Below are 21,719 nucleotides of genomic sequence, written 5' to 3' on the forward strand. Positions count from 1 at the left end.
CCAGGAGAAAAAATATACATGCTTTCCCAATTACATGATGTAATATACAGTATCATATCTGATCTAGCTTTCAGTGAAAGCAAACAACTTCCAGTGGGATCATGTAAAGCAGATCATGAATTTCTATTTTCTAAACTACATTTCAGGAGGCATTTAACGCTCAAATCAAATGCAGCAACACGCCTGTGACAGACAAGTGCGCAAGCTCGCACACCGTTAAGCACATTGCACAAGTGGTGACATTTGAGACCTGTAAAATATCAGAACATCAAAACGGCTCTCCAAGTTTTCACAGGAAGCCTGATTGTTACATGTTTGAAAAGCATCTGTGCAATATCCTTCGAGTATCGTTTAATAAACACAACGAGGTGAGGAAAAAATGATCCTTTTCAAATGCAAATTCACCTAACACTGGATGACAGATTTGATACAATTTATGGAGAAATACGCTCTGCACAAGTGATGGGCTGTGCGTGGGTATCTAACCATCTGTCTTATGCATATTCACCCACTGTGACCCTCATCGGGGCCACAAGTTTTCTAGCACTTGTGCAGATTCTGCTTCAGACGAATGTCAGCTACTCAATAGGCTTATGTATTTTGCGCATAATTTAAATGGGTGCTGCATGATCTAGAGCAAGGGTAGGAAACCTATGGCTCGGGAGCCATATATGGCTCTTTTCATGAGTATGTATGGCTCCGAAATAAAATGTAACTATTGCACATCTCTCTGTGACGTTCCAAAGTCAAGTGATTTCATCCCGATTTTGGTCCATATAAAGCCGAAGCAACTTAATGCAGAAGTTTTATAAGAAACCAAACTGATAAATAAAAACGCTGCCAAACGACTTTGATTGGGTGAGCAGTACAGGCGGGCGGATCCCTGCACACAGCGCAAGGCACTTCCTTCCCTCTCCTGCTCAGTGCAGTCTACACCGAAAGTGAATATGACGATATGCTTATCGTTTGCAGTAATTTGTGACATTTTTACAAAAGAACTTTGCATGCACATTGTTTTGAAACCCTTATTAAGGACAAATTTCATGGTAAAAAATTGCCCCACCGCTCTTAACTGAGGGTGGAAGACAAATTGTAAATGACATATTTACATTGAATTGGGACACAGGATTTGGCATTATTATCATTTCATACATTTGATCAAATCATCACATGACACACAGTGAAATAAAATGTGCTGAAGAATTAGCTTCAGTCTAGAGAGCGTGTTTGGCAGTTTTTTCTATTTTGTCTGAAAATATATGATGTGGCTCTCTCAATTTCTTTTTAAAACATTTTTTGCTTTTATGGCTCTTTGGGTAAAAAAGGTTCCTGACCCCTGATCTAGAAAGTAGCAGTCTAAATAGCTTTTGATTAATTACCGTTTTCTCAAAACACGGCCATTGTCGGAGCTGGTGATCCTGCACCTGGGCTGCTATCTGCAGGATAGCGGTTGCTGGGGAACTATGATGAAGTCACTCAATTCTATTCAATTATTCAATTCAGAGTTCAAAGTCAGGCTTAATAGAAAAAATTGAAAAACACTTGAGAAGGGGGCTTGGTTTTGTATGCACGTGTATACAAACAAATACGCAAATTTCTTATCATAATTAACTGGTTCATAAAAGATTTTTGCAGTTATATACAGCCAGTGACTCCAGACTAGTATTTTTGAAGTGAGTCTTTGCGAGTGGATAAACTGCTCAAACAAATATTTACTGTATACTTGGTAAAAATTTGCCCCTTCCAGTTTTAAACAAGGACATGTTTTTTTCTAAATAATCTGGAGACGGATTGTTTTTCGCACAAAGAAATAGAATGCACAATAGAATACACTTCTTTTAAATGTCAAAATGCTGAACCACCTACCAGAGGGAAGCGGGTCAAAGAGGTAGCGGCTGGAGTGAGAGGAGTCCTTCATAATGAGGTTGGGTGTGTTGCAGTATGGCAAAGCATCTCTTTCCTCTGGACTGGGCAGAGAGCAGCCACTGATTTTCTGGGCTGTGTTAATGAGCCTCTGTATAGTTTTTCTGCTGCTACGCTCCCAGCATACTACACCGCGACACTGTATGCCAGAATGCTCTCCACTGTGGCTCTATAGAAAGACACTAACAGCTTCTGTAGGGCTAATACAAACCATTAACCAATTGCTATTGCCTAAAACTGTAAACCTTAAAAGATTCTAAATGGCCCAATACCTCTTCACGAATGCTTACCCCAGGGGTCAGTAAACTGCAGCACGAGGGCCAGATCAGGCCCGCAAACGTATGTGTTTTGGCCCGCAAGACAAAGCAAAGAGAAGCGCAAAAGAAAAATAATTCCCCTATAATGTTAAACAATGACCTACAGTTTTAAAATATGTTCACTCCATGTCACCAAAGCTAAGCACCACTCCCAAACTGTCTTTGCTGAATACCGTTGATTAACCAGAGAACATTTGAGGAAACATCCCCATGTTATTTTACTCATGGATACGCTGTTTAAGGAAAACAATTCACCTGGATTAAAAAATACACAATTAAAGAATAGCACTTGGGTGTCTTTAGAGAAGTTTAAAGCTTTAGCTCCTTTCTATTCTAGGCATGTAATCTAAGAGTGACATTTCCAAATTCAGGTAAACATTTTTATTTAAAAAAAAAAGCAGGAAAACAAAAGTTTAAAGCATTAAAGCAATCATTAACTCAGCTGTTTTAAACCGGCCTAAAAAAGTGAAGAAATAATGATAACATATATGTTTTTAAAAAAGTACTACTAAGTATGCATTGTTATTTTAGTGTCTATCTTTTACTGTGTCCCTTTGTGTGCCCTCATGCAAACTACATTTTTGCTTACAGCCAACATTCTTATCTCTCTGATCAGATTTTAGCTCAGAAAATGTCGGTCTACTTGTGCCTCCAAGAGCCAAGAAGAAGTCTGCAGGGTCAAGAGCATTCTCCATCCGGGCCCCAGTACTGTGGAATATCTGCCTCTGGAGATAAGAACTGCAACCTCTGTAGAAGTTTTTTAATCTAGACTTAAGAACCACTTTATTCAATAGTTTATGATTAGAAGAGGAATTCCCACTTGCCAGGCAGGCCCCATTCTCAAGGTTTTTTGTTTTCCTCATGCTGAGGTTTTTGAGTTTCTCCTTGCCAACATGTTGGTTTCAGATCAGGGGATGCTGTAATTGTAACTTGTGCATTTCTTTGAGACATCTTGTGATGAAGGGCTGTACAAATAAATGTGACTTGACTTGACGGCAATAGTAATGATCGTAATAATAGTAATTTAAATTATTACGATTATAGTAGCATCATCATAATAGTAATGGTCATGGATATAGTATAAGTAGGGACAGTGAAAGTAGTTTAAAAAAATTGCAAAAATTTAAGACATTTTTACATTTTATAAATTGTTTTCAGGAAGTGCTTTTTGAAATCAATTTAAGTTATCAAAATAATACATTTCATGAGATAAAATACTCCTGAAGCAGCCTTATTGCGTTAAGTTTATTTTTAATGCAAAATGATCAAAGTTAGTGCTTAAAAAGGGATGTATTCATTTGCTTTCACTTTTTGTTAAAGTTTGTATCTGTAAATGAATATATTTATTTGTATATTACATACCTGTCAACCTCTACGTTTTTGCCGTATAAAGTATGTTTATTATGCATTTTAAGATGTGTACGACGTACAAGACAATCTGTACGAAAAAACGCAAATATGTCAATGATGGGTACCATCCGGTATACAGCGACTATCACGAATCGGCAAATCAATCAAGTCAAACGAGTTCGCCGCGGTATCGTTTTTTTTTGTTGCAACGAAGCGAGCGTTTGATGCTACTGTACGCATGCCTCTGCCGCTGTAGTGCCTAATTTTGACTCCCTTGCAAAATCGGTCAAAATCGAAATTAGGCACTACACATCAATGGTTGATATTGTAGTTTGGTTTAAAAAATAGAAATGCCAACTCATTTTTTTCCTCCAAAAATATCTTTATTTACAAATTTTAATTTAAAGTGTTATCAATGGATATTTAGGCAGCACGGCAGCGCAGTGGTTAGCGCATGTGCGGCACAGTTCATGTCTTGGAAACCTCCTGCGTGGTCCAGCTCCAGACTTCCTGTGCGGAGTTTGTATGTTCTCCCCGTGCTTGCGTGGGTTTCCTCCGGGCACTCCGGTTTCCTCCCACATTCCAAAAACATGCATTTCAGGTGAATTGGTCGGTCCAAATTGTCCCTAGGTGTAAATGAGCGAGTGAGTTGTCTGTCCCCGTGTGCCATGCGATTGGCTGGCAACCAGTTCAGGGTGTCCCCTGCCCACTGCCCGATGATTGCTGGGATGGGCTCCAGCACCCCCGCGACCCTACTGAGGATAAGCGGTGTAGCTAATGAGATGAGATTAATGGATATTTTAGTTATGCTGATTACAACTGTTGTACTTTTATTTTCAATTATTAAGAATATGTACAGAATGATATAACGAAACACATGTACAATATAACACGTTAAACTACATAAATAAACACGTTTGAAAAAAAGATATGGTGTAAGATTTTTTTTGTGTATTTTGTAAGGGAAAATACGACAGTTTGTAAGGGCATGGAGCCCTGGAGGTTGACAGGTATGATATTTTAAGTGTTTCATATCCAATTGGATGGAATGGTCCCTTTATAGACAAATAAACAATAAAACAAAACTCGCCAACGACAAATAATGTATTGGCTAATTTGGCTTATCTGTTTTACACATAGATTGCCGGTTAGATTTACGACTCTCTATTGGCATATGCAAAAATATATATGCACCAATCAGCCTTTTTTCCCCATCTGGCCCGGCCCAAATGCAAATAATGTTTTCAAACCAAGGGGAACCGCCCGCAACCCAAAAACGTTGCTTATCCCTGGTGAAACGAGCGGATCCTTGCCTTTCATGGATTATACCGTTATATACCAGACTAGACCGCTTGAAGGCGCTCGACACCCGCATTTGTGATTGAAGAAGAGCGCCTCGGCCTGGGAGGGAAAAGTGGGCTCGGAGAAAGGCAAATCTCTCCCCCTCAACTGTTTACGCTGACGTCAGTTTGCACAAGTAGCGGTGGGCCGTCTCGCAGAAACTGCGTGGCCGTGTCACTGTCATACAGCGTGGGGAATAGATGAGATTCATTCTCTCCAACTTCTCCGCGTGGATGTCACAAGAGAACGACTCGAAAACTCTCAATTCCGGGCGTTTCAAAGTGGACTAGAAGAAAAAACCCAACATACCACTTTGACGATGAACACCTGCGCTTTTTTGTTGCTTCTCACCGTCCACATCTACGCCGATGGCATCGAGGGACCAACGGGTAAGTCTTGTTTTTTCTTAAAAAAGTCTCCCGTGTGTTTTTAAACTTTGTTTATGTTGATGTAACTCCAACGAGAGCAAAATCAAAGGGAGTTCGGCCATCGTACCACCCGCCACTAACTTTGGGGTCTGCGGGGTTGCTGTGCCCCTGCTTACCGTTACCGCTGGAAACGAAGACATTTATAAATCATTTATTAACTTTCTCAAGTGTATCAAGAACTCTCTTTCTCGGTTATAGGTTGAGGATGTTGCGTCCCGTTTACCTAAAACAGCGTTTCTCAACCTTTTTTGAGTCACCGCACACTTTGTTTCCACTAACAAAATCTGACGGCACTCCGTCCCTCGAAAATGTTTAAAAAATGCTAGTTTTTTAAAGCTTAATTTATGTGGTTGCATATACAAACGACATACAGTTTTTCCTCATTATTCGTGCTCACCGTGGCTCAGAAGGTAAACAGGTTATCCATTTGGGTAAAGGGACAGTGTGTATTATTTAGCGCCTCCTGGTGGTAAAAAACGCCATTGATTAAGATTAAAACTGAATGGAATTTAGAAAAAAATAAGCAAAAATACAGAGACTCTTATTTTAACATGCATTTTATTAAGGTCAAACAGGCTCGGAGACAAATTGTACCCTAGGGACATCACCTACCGGGGCCTCCTGGAGTTTTCATAGGGGTGGCCTGATAGGGACGCTGAAAATCTTGGGGTGGCACACCAAAACTAGAAGGTTTTTGAAGTAAAGAAAGTAATGGGGAAACTATTAGAAAGACTTAAGGACACACCCAGCAGGGGGACTACTGTGAAGGCAAGGATCAACAGCTTGAATGGCTGTGCATTTGGGATGAAATGCATAACTGATGCTACAACAATCCAACAATACTGTATACTGGCAAGTGGGGTGGCCAACAAATTTATAGGGGGAGCCATGGCCACCCCCTGGTGGCGCCATTGCTATGACCATCTTAAACAAGCATGCAAAGTGACTTATTTGGGAATCTTTGCTGCTGCTAATGGTATTGCACTACTTTTCATTGCATGATTGGTACGTTGCACTATTTTTATTTCCACGATGATTACTTGGGCCGGTCTCTAAGCACAACGTCTTGTATCTTCTCTTTCCCATTAAAGTCTTTATTAGTGGTTTACCCTGGAGTGTCAGGTCCAATCTCATTGCATGCAATGTTTTACTACTTTTATATCAATAACAATAAAGACAATTCTATTTTTCAAGTCAAGTCAAGTCATATTTATTTGTATAGCCCTTAATCACAAAGAGTCTCAAAGGGCTGCACAGACTAATGCAAACTATTATTACAGACTATTATGACACCATCCCCTGATATTGTCAACATAAAATAAAGGTTATTTTATATGCTATAGAATAATAAAAAAAATAAAATACTTTTAGGTCTAGAAATTTGAATTTATATGACATAAATTAAAGCTCACCTCGAGGGAGCTGGCATAATTCTTGGACATCTTGCTGCCACGGATACACACAAAACCAAAAACCTTTTGATAAGCAAAAAAGAAGAAGAAACTTGCTTTTTGGTCACTTTGAATGTCTGTAGTTTGTATTCTGCCTTGTACCTTTATCACTCGTTTTCAGTTGCAAGACACAATACAGTGACATCTAGTGGTCAAATAATACACACTGTCTCTTTAATATTTTTACTATTTTACCCTGTTTTACTAAACGTTAATATTGTTTTCAAGAACAATAACAACAAGTAACACTTCAAGAAAAGTAAATAATGACACATCATTTCAATGTCACAATACTCTTTTAATGTAATTTCACAAAAATATTATGTATTGAAATAGAGATGGGTGAGTACTTATGCTACACCAGGCTCAGAAAAAGTTTCTTCCCCAGGGCCATCACCTCCCTAAACAAGGACACAAGACTGAATAGAAATATAAAGATTGGCTATGCTTAGAAACAATGTAAATTCATATCTTTATTTATCTATTCTAGTTTTGGTAACATGTTGCTGCCATTGTCACTATTTGTCATTGTACTATTGTTCTAAATCACTTAAAAAATGGGCCTGTTTAAAGGAGCTACCTTGTAAATATTTGCCCATTTTATCCTCGCATCCTTTTTTGATCTTATTTGTCCATTTCTTATTTGTTTATTTATAACTTATTTGTCTAAGTCTTTTATGATTTTGTTTATACTGGAGTGCCGTCGTCTAATCTTGGCTTAAGCAATATTCACTACGTTGTTATCAATGGCAAATCTTTTTTGCTGATTTTACCCTGTATCAGTGCCTTTTTTTAAGTTATTGATACTTGCAATAACTTTATCGCCTGCTTTCCTTACAGCCATGCTACAATGAACAGATAGAAATTAAATGAATAGTAAATGGTCATTTAGTAAATGCAATATTAAGGATACATATTATTTATGCTTTTAAATTGTCAGTGATCTTCTCTGAGCGAAGGGGATTTTATATACTAGTGGAATTGGTATGCTGTATCGATATTGATGACTACTCAAAATTTGGGTATCTCAGTCTGACAAATGTAGTATAAAAAATCTAGATTTAACAATCACAATGATCATCTTTGGACGATTGAATGAACACCTATTCAAAAATCATGCAGCTGCTTGTTTTTATTACGTGTTGCCACCAGCTACTGTTTGATGCATGTTACGTAAGTATTCATCCATTCAATTGAAAGTTTTTAACTAACTTCATGTGCGTTTGATTGCTTGGTCAGGTGACTGGTAGTGTTTTTCCAATCATAGGGACAGAACCCAAAATGGGTCGCTGATTGTCTGAGGAAAATGCTGTAAGCTTGGGTCACCATATGCTGGTTTCAAAAAGAGGACGTGGGATGGGGCTGGGGGTACAAAAGTGGGTTTTGTTATTTTGTGATATTTGTGTGGATGTGCTCCAAAGGAGTGACAAAGTTGGTTTGTGTTGGCTATTTAACCCTTAAAATGGATCGGAATACAATAAAAAAAGTTTCACTGATTCCATAAAAATTGTTAGGTCTCCAGTGCTTTTATCATATGTAATATCAAACAATGAAACAGATATTTTTGGCTGTATGTGTAAATTAACCAATTGTTTATCATCCGTAAGAAGCATATGTGCATTCTGGACTCATGTTTCAGTAATTCTGGAGAAATAAATCCAAAACTTTTATGTTTCCCAATGAGTAACCGCTTGCTTGGTTGAGTGTCCCCGCTATAAGAGAGCAGACAATGCTCGGGTTTCTCATGAGAAAATAAAAACCTCACAGAATATGACAGTTTCATCCATAGTGTTTTTTTCCCTCCAAAATACCAAAATTGATGCACCCTTTAGACGCGATAATATGGCAGCAAAGCACTACTGCTGACCAAATGAAAGATCTTAACTTACCTCCATATAAATACTTGCTGAGAACATGCCACTGGATACTGCCAAATATTAAAAGAGGTGATTTCTTTTTTTGTACCATTTAAAAAAAAAGTGTTACTGTAAACATCTGTAAATGCCGAACTGTAAATATAACAAAGTGCAACCTTATCTATATGCTATATAATTTATATTTTTTACATACTTGGGATGTAGAACACCCAGTTAACTCATGAATCATTTCAAAACTATTTTAATCTGTCGTGTTAGGATAGTACAAATACTCAGTACAGGTACAATAAGATATCAGTACTCGTAATGATAGCCACTGAAGGTCTTATCGGCTGTATTCTATATGTTCTTTAAGAATCTGGAATCTGAAACTAAAGCAATGGTTAATTACGATTCACAAAAAAATTAACATTAAGATTATTTTTGGTTTTGAGGTTATTTCTTAAAAACAATACTCAAGAAAGGGGATTTTATCCACTCATGGCATCCATTCTGTAATTGATTTTAGTATCGATGAGAAAATAATTGTATCTACATTAACAATCAAAATACAGGAAATAATCTGAACTTTTGTAACATTCAATGGCATTTTAATGTAGGGCTAACCTAACTGCAAAATAAGTCACTTTTTTTACTTACAACTGCCTCCTTTGGCCTAAATTGTAACTGCAGCCTACACGTCAACATGTTGCATGGCTTGTTTAGTGGTACGTATGTTGCCAAAATGAACAGCAGAATTATGTTGTGTTGCCATTTTGCCATGTGCACTTTCATCACCCCATTTGCTGCAGCATAAATGGGTTATGCCACTTTCCAATTCTCCTCATGCTTTACCTGTTAGCTCCCTTATTCTACATAGGGAGAAATCAAGAAGTGTGAATACAACCTTGACTCCCACACTCCACTGGTGTCTCATTTGATTAACACTGTGTTGCACGAAGACCACACCTTCACCTTGGATGCAGACTTAACAGTTGAGCCTCGGCACTCCATTAGGGATTGTTCACGTTTTTCTTTTACACTCGATCAAATGTGTGTTTTTCATAACTTCTTTCTTCACTTGGTTGCACCTGTCAGCACATTGGAAGACTTTGAAATATTAAGTCTCACTACTATGCTCAACTGATTTTAGTCATACTGATAAGAGAAAAATGTTGTATTAAAAAAAAGGAATGAAAAAAAAGAAAGCAAATATCTCTGACTCAAAGCGGGTCCAATCTCAGGTTTAGTCCCGTACTAGTGTACTTGAAACAGACCAAAAGTTCACTTACCAACTCTCAATAAATGTTAAAATAATCCAATGTCTCACTCCACAGTTGAATTAAATCCCTGAAGTCGACCCCGATTCGTTCTTTGATGCTGATTGATGACTCATTTCTCCTTGCAGCAGTCATTCTAGTGTCAAAATATGATCAATTTGTGCATAATGCAATATGCATAAACAGGATTAACAAATCTCTGTCTGATTACACCAGAAAGATTGCACATATTGCTTTGTCAGCATGGAAAAATTGCAGTTCATAGGCACTTTTCTAACTTAAAAAGCATTTTTAATGTGTCGAAAAATGACGCAAAAACACAACTTCTCCACTTGAATTCATATTGATTTGTAAATGAAAATCTTATTTTGTCTGCCTTTGCATCATTCAGAACAAGAAAACCAATTTCATAGTTACTACTTGCCCAAGAAACCTAAAAAATGGAGTCCTAACTAGAGAGGGTAAGAATATCTTAAGTTTTTTAATAAGCATCAGAAAGACAGTGGACATTTTATGTGTCAAGGTTCTTAGCCTTCATGCTTTCTTCTTTTTTTTTTTTTAACCATCAGGCGTGTGCAATTATTTGTATTTGTATTATTCCACTGGATGGCCAGACAATCAATGATGTTTTTTTCCCTGGCAGTTGTTATGTTGTTTTTACCAAGAATTACCATGTCTAGTTTTTGTGCAACTTTTGAGAAATTTGTTCCTGTTTAATTTTTTATATTTGTTCATTTTTCACGTGTGTTTTTGTTTTGCTCTAACCGAAAACGTGCCTTTTGGAAAAGAGCTTCCTGTTTTTTTCCTCACAAAATCGAGATGCACATAAAAGAAGCACCAGTGATGGTCATTGTGGAACCACTGCATGAAGGGAGTATTAGCGTATCTTATCTAAATCGAATCTAATCTAAATCTATCTAATCTAAACTACTTTATAAATTTCAATTTTGGGTGTGTGTATGTGTTTGTAGGTGACCTATAGGTTCTGAAACGTCCGGTCTGATTTTCGTGACAATTTGCACACTTGTACCATAGGCCTCAGAGAGCGTCTTTAGCTAGGTTTTGTGTCAAGGTACCCCAATAAATTGCAACAAAATCAATACACAACTGCTTTCATGGGGTCTCCAACGCCCTCTAGTGGCAAAATTGTGTACTGCAGGTCCAGACCACAGACCGTTCCAAGTAGCCAAATGCAGTCTTCAATTGGCCTGGCAACGCTGGGCTATTTAGCTTGTGGGCTTGATAATAATACATTGTATTTAAAGCACCTTTAGGGACACCAAAGGTCGCTGTACATATGAGTAGGACACAACTATGAACGAAGAGTAAAAACAAGAGTAAAACAAGCAAGTAATGAATAGCCAATAAAACCCATTATAGTTTAAAGGGGAGGTGTGTGAGGCATATGGTCAAGAATAGGCAAGTCTGAAGAGGTGAGTTTTGAGTCCGGATTTGAAGGTGGACAGGGTCGCAGAATTCTGGAGGTCAGGCGGCAATGAGCTTAAAAAGTTGTTGCATGCTATAAGGAGGCAGACGGACAGAATCCACTAAAGAGATTCATGAGAATAAATTGCAGCCTCGACATTTGAGTACCAACTTGGAGTCTGTAAAAAAACAACAACACAATTACTCTTAAAAAGAAACTACATTCCATATGTTTGCTTTTAAATCACCCTGGGAATGTTGTTGCATTAATTGTGGCAACATGTCAGCCATTTCTACTGGTTAGACTTTGGTTCTCAATAATCAAATAATTCAGCTTCCCCTGGAGACTTTGGTCATCTAATTGCAAGAGAGTTGGTGGATTTATTAGCATTCGCGTTGTTAAAAAATGTCCCCAATTTGTTAAAAAAAAAGAATAAAAAGGTCAGTGAATTTAGAATGTGGAAGTTTCCCCTTCAGGAATCGCCATCTGTGAATTGGAGGGTGAGGGGCAGTTGGGACAGAGCCGGTCAAGCCGTCTCCTCCTCCAAAAAAGGTTGGTTGGGTTCCATCTTTGTGGGCAGTAATTTAAAGAGCAGATGGAAAACTTTGCAGAAAAGGGCCAAGGATGTTCGAGCGGGGACAGTGAGAAGACAGAAAAAGAGAAAGGTGGACCAGGACTTCCACGGAATAATTGTTTTGTTTTCAAGCGGGGCCACTGACAGACTTGCGGTGGCATGTGCGCCCTCAGCATTAATGTGTGTGATTAGGCAGACCACTGATGAGAGGTCTCATTGTCTCGGCAGCCTGTCTCGTTCGCTTCGGTGTCAGATCTATTGTGTGTGTGCACCAGAGCCAGTCGACCACTTTAAGGAATTTTGGATGTCAAACTCTATGAGATGCTCTCTTAATCATATCTACAATGACAAATCATCTGCATGTTAGGGAATGTCATGCAAATTTTGTCTATGTGTGTGTGTGTGTGTGTGTGTGTGTGTGTGTGTGTGTGTGTGTGTGTGCGCCTTTTTCGGTTACGTCGGCAGCATATTACGGTGATTTTTGTGATTGTTGATGGAAGCTATTCTAAACTCTGTTGGGTCACAGACCATGTTTTATATTTGTCTTAGGTTTATCCACATTGTATTGTTTTTGGAGAATAAGGAGGGGGAATGTCGGGAAAAAAAAAATCCCCCCTGAAACTGACAAATATATATTTTGATTCAAACAATATGATCATTTCTGAACTGAAAAGGGATTTTTTTTTATTATGATGACGTAAAAAATAATAATTCGATGAAATGATTAAAGAAGCGTCCAAAGTTATTTTGGGGATGGGTCAATGACAAGCATTTGGGTTTAACCTGTCATCCCTTTTTTCTTTTCTGGTGATTCGTTCATTTGCTAATATTATGTTTGTTGCAACATGATTGAAAAGACTGAATAAGCAAGAAATAAAATATATTTTTAAAATTTCATTATTTAAGATTCATTCCCCTTTTCCATCTTGCTTTGTTCATATACATTGAAACTGATCTGACAGCAATGAATGGCTGTTTTGAACAGCATACAAATACAAATAAAAAGCTCACTAGCCATCCAGGACAAGAGTAAAATGGCTGACTTTTCTGACCAATGAGGAGAGATTGGTAGAAAAGATCATTGCATTTCATCAGTGATCCCCGAAATTAAGAAAAACAATGCTGCTAAATTGTTAGATGGCTAAATTGGTGCACCCTTATTATTATGACACATAGAAAATACTTCTTTCACTATTTGTTTTACTCTTTTGCTTCTCCTTGTTGATGTGCTTCACTTTGACCCCCCCCCTCGTTTTACCGCACTATCTATTTTCAGATGTGCTTTTTAAGTTAATTAAAACAAATAATACAAAACATCTAAAAATATGCTAGTACATGTGTTCAGAGAGTAAACAAAAGTTATAGTTGAAGGGAACGAGCAGGTTGTTGCCTTTGACGCCAGGTGACTTTTGAACATGAATCTTTTTTTCCGCCATATTCTGGCTTATGCTCGTATCATGATATTTAATGACCTGTGCTCCACATTCGCTAAAGTCTCTGCAAAAAGTACTTTAAGATGAAATTGCCTTGCCTGTATGTGATTGCAATATTTTGTTGACATCTCTTTTAGGTACCGATTTTACTTAGAGTAGAGGTCTGCATTGATGGCTTTCGCTAGACAAAAAGTACAATGTTGAATAACACGATAAAACATTCTTTAAGGAATCTGATGAATTACAGCTGAGTCTTTTCGTTTTCTAAATTGTTGTTTGGGTGTTTTGTCAAAATTTCCTAAAATCTGCCTTTTTTCCCAATACAAGATACTTGCAAAGTATGCTTGACTATATTGATGCCCTAAGAAATTGAAAACATTCCTGTGGGTGCAAGCTATAAAGTCTGAAGTTTCCATGCACTCCTGCGTAACAATCCAGACCCTGACAGATGAACAGTCGTTGGGCTTGTTTGTCTAGTACTCTCCTCTTACCAGCTCAAGAATCAGCAGATTTTCAGCCTACTTGACCAAGCTTTTAACTGTTATATTGAGCTTTCAGAAAGTCAATTTTACTTTCATTTGATCCAAGTACCATACTGTCCTTGGCGATTCAGTTTGACACAAGGCCTTATTAGGCACTCATTCGACACTGTACAGTGTCATTAACATTAAACACGTGCCAATAGTAGGCACCCGACCATCAATTTTTGTATGTAATTGACCCCTGCCTTGGATGCAGTTATAATTGTCTTTTTTTAAAAGCGGTAATATGTCCAAAATATGACTAAACCCATACATAATCTTGCAAGCGTCTCATTTTAGTCTACACTACTCTTAAAAACAGGTAAATGCGCAAATAAACATGTAGAGTCATGACATAAAACAATACTATTGGTTTCATGTAAACAAATCTGGCGCTGATAGGAACAGGTAGATGTCTGTAGCTATACAGTGTAGTGTAAAACAATGAGCTTTGGACTGCACATCAAAGAAAAGGAGTGACATCAACGTAGCTGAGGGCCGACCCGCCCTAGCCTCTCGTGTTACGGTCCCCCTCTGCGCTGATGTGAAAACCCTTGCTTTCAAAGCCACGGGCTCTGCCACAATAGTTTGCGCTTCAATGTTTTAAGTACTGGATCAATGTTGAAGCAACCGGAACTAGAGGTTGGAGATCGATTTAGTGATATTGTACTTTGATGTTGTTTGGGAGTTTACTGGTTTTGAGTAATGTGGCAAAGAGTTAATAAATTACGTAACCTCCCAGCATGAATTATAATCACACAATTATCCATAGTTAAAATATACAATATGATTACAGCAGATTTTAGTACATTGAAAAACTTTTAGTCTTCTAGTTGGAATATACAATATGATTACAGCAGATTTTAGTATATTGCAAAACTTTAAATCTTACAATTTTTGTTCCAAACAATAAATATCATATTTACTCATCAATTAATTAAAACAGTACTTGATCAATTCCGGTAAAGTGTACATTTCTTGTGACCAGTGTAGCCACACTCCTCTCTTTGGTTGACAGTAGTTCACCTGGAAACATCCAGGCATTTATATCCTAACCTTATGGTTTAAATCCTGCAATAAAAAAAAGGGGGATTTTTTTTTTTTTTTTTTTTTTGCACATAGGTTCCATTTTCCTCACTTAAAAGTATTGTGTTGTCAAAGCTAAAGGTTTCACTTGAGAGGGAAACCTTAGCACAGGTCTTAATAGTTAGCTGAAAGTCAGAGCTCTCAAGCTTTGAAAGTAGTTCTTTGGGACATGGGTATTGTTTTTAAAGCTATTTTCATCTGTCACTTATCGATTAAAAAAAAAAAAAAATATATATATATATATATATATATATATATCTCATCTCATCTCATTAGCTGCACCGCTTATCCTCAGTAGGGTCGTGGATGTATATATATATATATATATATATATATATATATTTATATATATATATATATATATATATATATATATATATATATATATATATATGATAGATAGATGTGTATATATGTGTATATATATATATATATATATATATATATATATATATATATATATATATATATATATATATATACTGGTATAGATAGATGTATATAATATCGTGTTAATACTGTATCTCATGATTTTTTTCGTTGCCGAGAGAGGCTGTACACATAACAATCTAAAAACAAAAGTTTGCTTTTGAAAATACATCATCACTTAAATACATGATTTAATTGACTGACGGTTATGAAAATCTATAACTGTACACAGATGGCTTCTTGTTTACGGAAGAGTGAGCGTATGACACACTGTCTTGCTCACAGATGTGTAATTATCCAACAAAGAAATAAGCCCGGCTGTTTCCCAATTCACCTTCCTCAGGTGGCGAGTTCGAAACTGCCAAAAATCGCTGCTTTAAGCGCTGCTCCTTATCGGAACCCTAAGGAGAAAAGGAAGCTTGTATTTAGACACCGTGTTCGCTTGTACGATTCTTTTACCTTTTCCTGGGGGTCAACGCATTTACAAGCACATTCCTCAGGCTGTCCGCCTGCAGTGAAACGGGTAACGAATGTCCCGGTTGAGCGAGTCAGAGGTGAGGATTAGGGGTCAGGTTTGCTGTGCTAGAAACGGTGCAGTTGTTTGGCTATTCTCTGAATTTGATAGCCTGCTGGAAATCTGAACTGCTGACACTCCTGCTTAAGTCACAGCACTCTCTTTAAGACCCATTTTTCCATGGTGGCTTGATGGATACAGCTTTTTTTCTTTTTCGACTTGGTGTCATAAAACTCTCCAGGGGAAGCTGCATTTCTGGTTTGACGAGTTCGTTTGGGAAGTAAATTTTCCTCAAAGGGACCCATCCATGAACCCAAACACTTATCACTCCGTACATCAGGCTCATTAGACAGACACTTTCCAATAAACTTTATTAGGACAGTGGAAATTGAAATGCATTACAGTATAACAGAGCATGGCTAATGTGTCATGCAGTGATTTAAAACCGCACCACGTTTGAAGCCTTCATAGCGTGAAATTGTACTGACTTTTTTGTAAAATGCGCTCCCTACCTTATTTATTATTACAGCTAGTGGTTGACTTGTCTGTTTTTTGCATGTACTGTGCAGTAGCTGTTCTAAGGATAGCCCCCGTTGCCTCAGTTGAGTCGCCGTGAGGTCATAGCAGCTGCAACCATTCAAAGGTGTCTGAGGCTGGCAAATGAGAACTAACTAACTTGGATTTAAAAGTAATCCCAAATTCTTAAACAGGCAAAATGGGAGGAATCCGTACATGTTTTTTCTGCATTAAAAGTTTGTATATTTTATTCTTATAGTCCAATTATTTACATAACGCATTTTGAAGACTGCATGTCTTGTCCTTGTCATCCTGGACTGTGACGTCATAGGAGAAACACCAGTACCCTTGTAACCCAATTGCCATATTTTAAGTGTTAATTTGTTGAAGAGGTTATAAGTCTTTTAAGTAAAGCTTTGGTAGTTTTTGTGAAGAATGCCTAGGCTTAGTGTTGTGGATGCAGTAAGGGTACAACAAAGGGCGAGGAGCTAAAAAGGGGCTAACTGGCAAAAAAGCACACGGAGAGCAGCTAACGGGTGGCTAACCGGGATCAATCAACGTAAAGAGGCCACAGCCTCTGTGGAAAAATGTGAGGCTGGCTGAGCAGTAACAAGCAGTGAGCAGCCAGGCTAACCGATAACCAACGATGAAAAGCGGCCATGGCGACAAACGCGAAGCCGGCGTGGAATACACCACGAGAAGTCGGTCGGGAATAAACAAAACAAGGAACAAGTCAAAATCGGCACTAATACCACGCTAGCCGATCAAAAAAACATGCGGTGAGCAGCCATGCTAACCAGGAACCAACGACAAAAAGTGGCAATGGCTACGACGACAAACGTGAAGTTGGCGTGGAATAAAGGGACCAGGCATAAGCGACACTAAAGCTAGGTTTGCCGGCCAAACACAAGGTCAGCCAACGAGCTCCAACCAACCAGGGGCAAATTAAACAGGAAAGCCCTGAGCTACCCCAACGCTAACGGGTATAACACGCTACAGTGGGCATTTGCACGTCACACTGGGTATTTGTATATTGTATTCTTTTTGCTTTATTATTGTATTGTTCTCAGCTCAGGGATGCTGCTGGAAATGTGAATTTCCCTTCGGGGGATGAATAAAGTATCTATCTATCTATCTATCTATCTATCTATCTATCTATCTATCTATCTATCTATCTATCTATCTATCTATCTATCTATCTATCTATCTATCTAGCTATCTATCTAGCTAGCTAGCTAGCTAGCTAGCTAGCTAGCTAGCTAGCTAGCTAGCTGGACAATCATACAAACCGCGACACGCATGAGGAAAAGCACAAGCGAAGAGCCACTATCGCCTATGTTGGTGAGAAATGAGCGGTATTAAAATTGCTGTTCACTACAATCGCTGTCTGTTTTGTAGCTGGTTGTGTTCTTTTATTGGCGTCACAACTCTACGGCAAACAAGCCAGATGGTCCAACTCTGAAACTAAATTTTTTCCCCCCGGCATGTGGCATATTTTGTGACATAATTGTAACTACAGGGCAGCACGGCGGCGCAGTGGTTAGCGCTTGTGCGGCACAGTTCATGTCATGGGAACCTGTCGTGGGTTCAAATCCAGCTCCAGACTTCTTGTGCGGAGTTTGTATGTTCTCCCCGTGCTTGCGTGGGTTTCCTCCGGGCACTCCGGTTTCCTCCCACGTTCCAAAAACATGCATTTCAGGTGAATTGGCCGGTCCAAATTGTCCCTAGATGTGAATGAGTTGTCTGTCCCTTTGTGCCCTGCGATTGGCTGGCAACCAGTTCAGGGTGTCCCCTGCCCACTGCCCGGAGATGGCTGGGATGGGCTCCAGCCCCCCCGCGACCCTAATGAGGATAAGCGATACGGCTAATGAGATGAGATGAGAATTGTAACTACATGTTATGTACCTCGCTGAAAAAAAAACTGTTTGGGATTACCTGTAAAGTTAATGCCATTCACCGTGTTGTGTACGGATATTTTCTTGAGACAGCCAATGAGTTCATACTGAGTCACTGAAGGTATTTATTTTCATATAAGCGATGTGACTGTTGCTCCCAGTTACATCAGTTCAATGTTGTGAAAATTCACTCCACAGTCAATTAATTTTTTATATTTCTGATTCTGCAGGAGTATTATATCAGATCCTCATTTAAATTCAAAGATAGAGTATAGAGATGAGTTTCATGCGGGCTACCTTCTCAAATGTTTTGGTGGAATTATATCAAGGAACATCCTCTGGAACTCTTCAGGTCATTGCTTTGCTCTGATTCAGGTGTTAAATCGAGGCAGGAAAAAATAGCTCCTATTGATTTCTCAAACACAGCCTGTCACCGTGCTGCTATTGTCTCCCTCCTCTTGAAGCTCCCCCTTCGATCCGCCTGACCTACCATCAGAAATCTCAGTTTCACTTTGACGCTTCTTACGCAGGCGTACTCCCACATTTCTTTTTTTTTCATCCCCACTTTATGTTATGCCCCATGTTTAAAGCAGATGTCAAGTCCAGTCCTTTTCTGGTTTTACTTTGGTTTGTGATTCAAGCCACTCATTAACATTGTATTAAAAAAATAATTGCAATTTTCATTACTTAAATAATTGCGATATGTTCCTACTCTATGTTACTGATTAGAGAACTATCACTAGCACACTATATGTGCACTTTGTGCTCGCTTCTCTGTGCTATTAAGGTGTTGCTTAGAAACAGGTGCAATACAATTTTTCACAAAATGAGGCTACACAGCACTGATGTTAAGTACATTTTGATTTTTAGAAAGGCGAACTGCTGTGTCCTACTAAGTCATGTTTTTCACAAGGGCTTCTGACCTAAAACTTTCCTGCTCCTTGTGCTCTGGATATTGCTCATTTATTTGAAAAGTAGCTTTTTAGACCTTTGTTTTCCCATGTCCTGCCAACATGACCCCGACTGACATCAGAAGCAAACATACTGAAAACGGCAGTAGCTGGGGATTTTATGGGGCAATCAGGTGAAATGGATGGAACAATCTTCATAGAGAAAGCCATCTCTCTTGTTGATTCAGAAAGATTTCACGTTTCATGCTGTTTAAGGAAAAAGAAACATTTCAAATGTTCTGACATAACTGTAATGTGAGCCTCTGACTATCAAGATCTTCCTTGGGGTAGATTATTGACTGTCTGCACTGTTGTTAATTTGATTGGAAAACTTGGAGATAATTGGCGGCATTGACTGAAATAATTTGTAAAACTCAAACCTCTCAGCCATATGCAGCCAAAAACTGTTAGCCTGTACGAATTTATTGCTATCGTACAGAGCCCAAACTATTCCTGAATATTCCACGGGGCAAGTGGGCCAGTTGCTGTTATATAAAAAAAAAATCCAAACCAAATAAGTATTGCTTGTACATGCGTGGAAGTGTGCATTTCAACTTCCACTTGCATGTGTATTTTTTGTTGTTGAATGGGCATACTGGTCATTGTAATCACCTAATTATACGTACTGTACATATTTTTTTCAACATTTTTAGTCATTTTAACCCTGGAGAACCCACGGGTCATAATTTCCTAAAGAAGACACGGGTTCTTGTGTTATCGAAGGTTAAAATTTAGCATGCGGGGCCCAAGGGAATAAACTTACTGTTCGGTCAGTGCCTGTGCATTGCAAATGAGCAGTTTTTATGTTGTTAAATACATTGCACTCACACATAAAAATTATATGCTTTTGGAGCACTGTTTGCTGCCAGTTTATAGCCAGGTGCTCTGCACCATGTGAGACCTCTAAGCAGGTCGACCATGCACTTTGTCTAGCCGGACCTCCAACATAATTAGGAAGCGGCTTAGTTGGGATTAAGGTTGGAAGTTGTCTGATCACAAGAGACAGGAGAAAAGGCATTAGGAGCATAGTAGTTAAGATGGATATTACTAATGCTTAGAAGTGGTATCATGTGACAATATCAGGAACAAACAATAGGGCATTGTTGATGCAGGGATCTCTCACCCAGCACTAATAGGATTGACTGCAGATAACTTTGTTTACCCACTGGGAGTTAAAATCCACCTTTATTTAACTTTCCCCATACAGACTTCAAATTTGGGTACAATCACAAAATAATAATGTAGTGCTCTCTGCTCTAGAGTATAATTGTGGCGTTTAGTCCCCTTTGCTGCACTGCAGCACCTTTGAAACAATGGGAGAAGAAGATTTCCTATTCTCATGAGTGCACACTTTCTGTTTACGTAGCTAACATGTAATTAATGTTTACATTAACAGAGTGACTGACTGTGTATAAGGAAACTAAAATCCTAAATCCCCTTACCCCTGGTCCATACTCCTACTTTAGAATCTACTTAAAGATATATGTTGTGGTTAGTTAAATGTAAGCCTTGTTCTGCAGTTCCTTTCTTTTGTTGCAACTAATATAATAGGTGATGCACCATCACATAATCAACTGGAATATGATATGCACCATCTTACAATGCTTTTCAAACATTGTTTTCTACACAGCAGGGGAGACGTGTATGTAATAATGTGACACCTACAGTGTGTGCTAACATTGTGAGATTGTCTTTTGTGCTTGAGAAGGAATATTTCACACGCATTCTGTGTCAGTGCAGTTTACACAAAAGAATGGCTCTGGAAAAAAGGCATAAAAGTCTTGGCTAAAGACATTTAAAAGAGGCTTTTATTTTGACCACAATGTGAATGGGAGAAAGGAACGGTTTTCCCCAGTTTTAAGCTAATCCCTCACTAAGGACCAGGCAACTGTGGTACATCTGAGGTAATAAGGCCAGAACAAATAGCAGACCTGAGCCTTTTTAACACCTGTCTCCGAAAGCAAAAAGACGGGTGCCTCCTTCCTTACTTTGTTCTTTCTTCTTTGTTGGAGCGAGTGCCAAATTCTGTGTTTTGGATGAAATTATCAGTGGTTGTTGGTAGAGATGTTTTGCCATCCCAGAATGTCATTATGGCAATGGCCGTTTTTCCCGCCGATAACTGGTTGAATGCTTCATTAGTTGTCTTTCAGGTTGGTCAGCCATATCATCCCTCATTGAATGCTGAGGTCAAGGAAGTGAGGATTTATCCCAGTTCAGTTATTCCCTATGGCATCACAAGCTCCCGTGGAAGCATTTGAAATTGGTTTGTCTTTCTCATCAGAGATGTGGATGAAAGATATTTCTTTATTTGCAATAAAATGTCTGCTGCTTCTGCACCTGTAGTTGATATGTGCCGGTAAGAATTGATCTTGGCAACAGCGTTAGGTGAAAGGTGAGGCCAATTGGAAAGGACAAATGTTTTTTTTTCT

At 38.5% G+C, this 21,719-nt stretch overlaps 1 protein-coding gene across 3 annotated transcripts in view; it reads left to right on the forward strand.

The window, feature by feature from the left end:
* Nucleotides 1-5,066: 5,066 nt before the first annotated feature.
* ptprub (protein tyrosine phosphatase receptor type Ub) overlaps nucleotides 5,067-21,719 on the forward strand; it is a 298,931-nt gene continuing 282,278 nt past the window's right edge. For all 3 annotated transcript variants that reach the window (XM_088326610.1, XM_088326611.1, XM_088326612.1), the window contains exon 1: nucleotides 5,067-5,320. In XM_088326610.1, the coding sequence (XP_088182736.1) occupies nucleotides 5,251-5,320 (70 nt within the window). In that variant the 5' untranslated portion in view covers nucleotides 5,067-5,250. The remainder of the gene's footprint in view (nucleotides 5,321-21,719) is intronic.

Source organism: Urocampus carinirostris, chromosome 2 (assembly GCF_059441175.1).
Source record: "Urocampus carinirostris isolate Australia breed hairy pipefish chromosome 2, RoL_Ucar_1.0, whole genome shotgun sequence".
NCBI classification, from domain to species: domain Eukaryota; kingdom Metazoa; phylum Chordata; class Actinopteri; order Syngnathiformes; family Syngnathidae; genus Urocampus; species Urocampus carinirostris.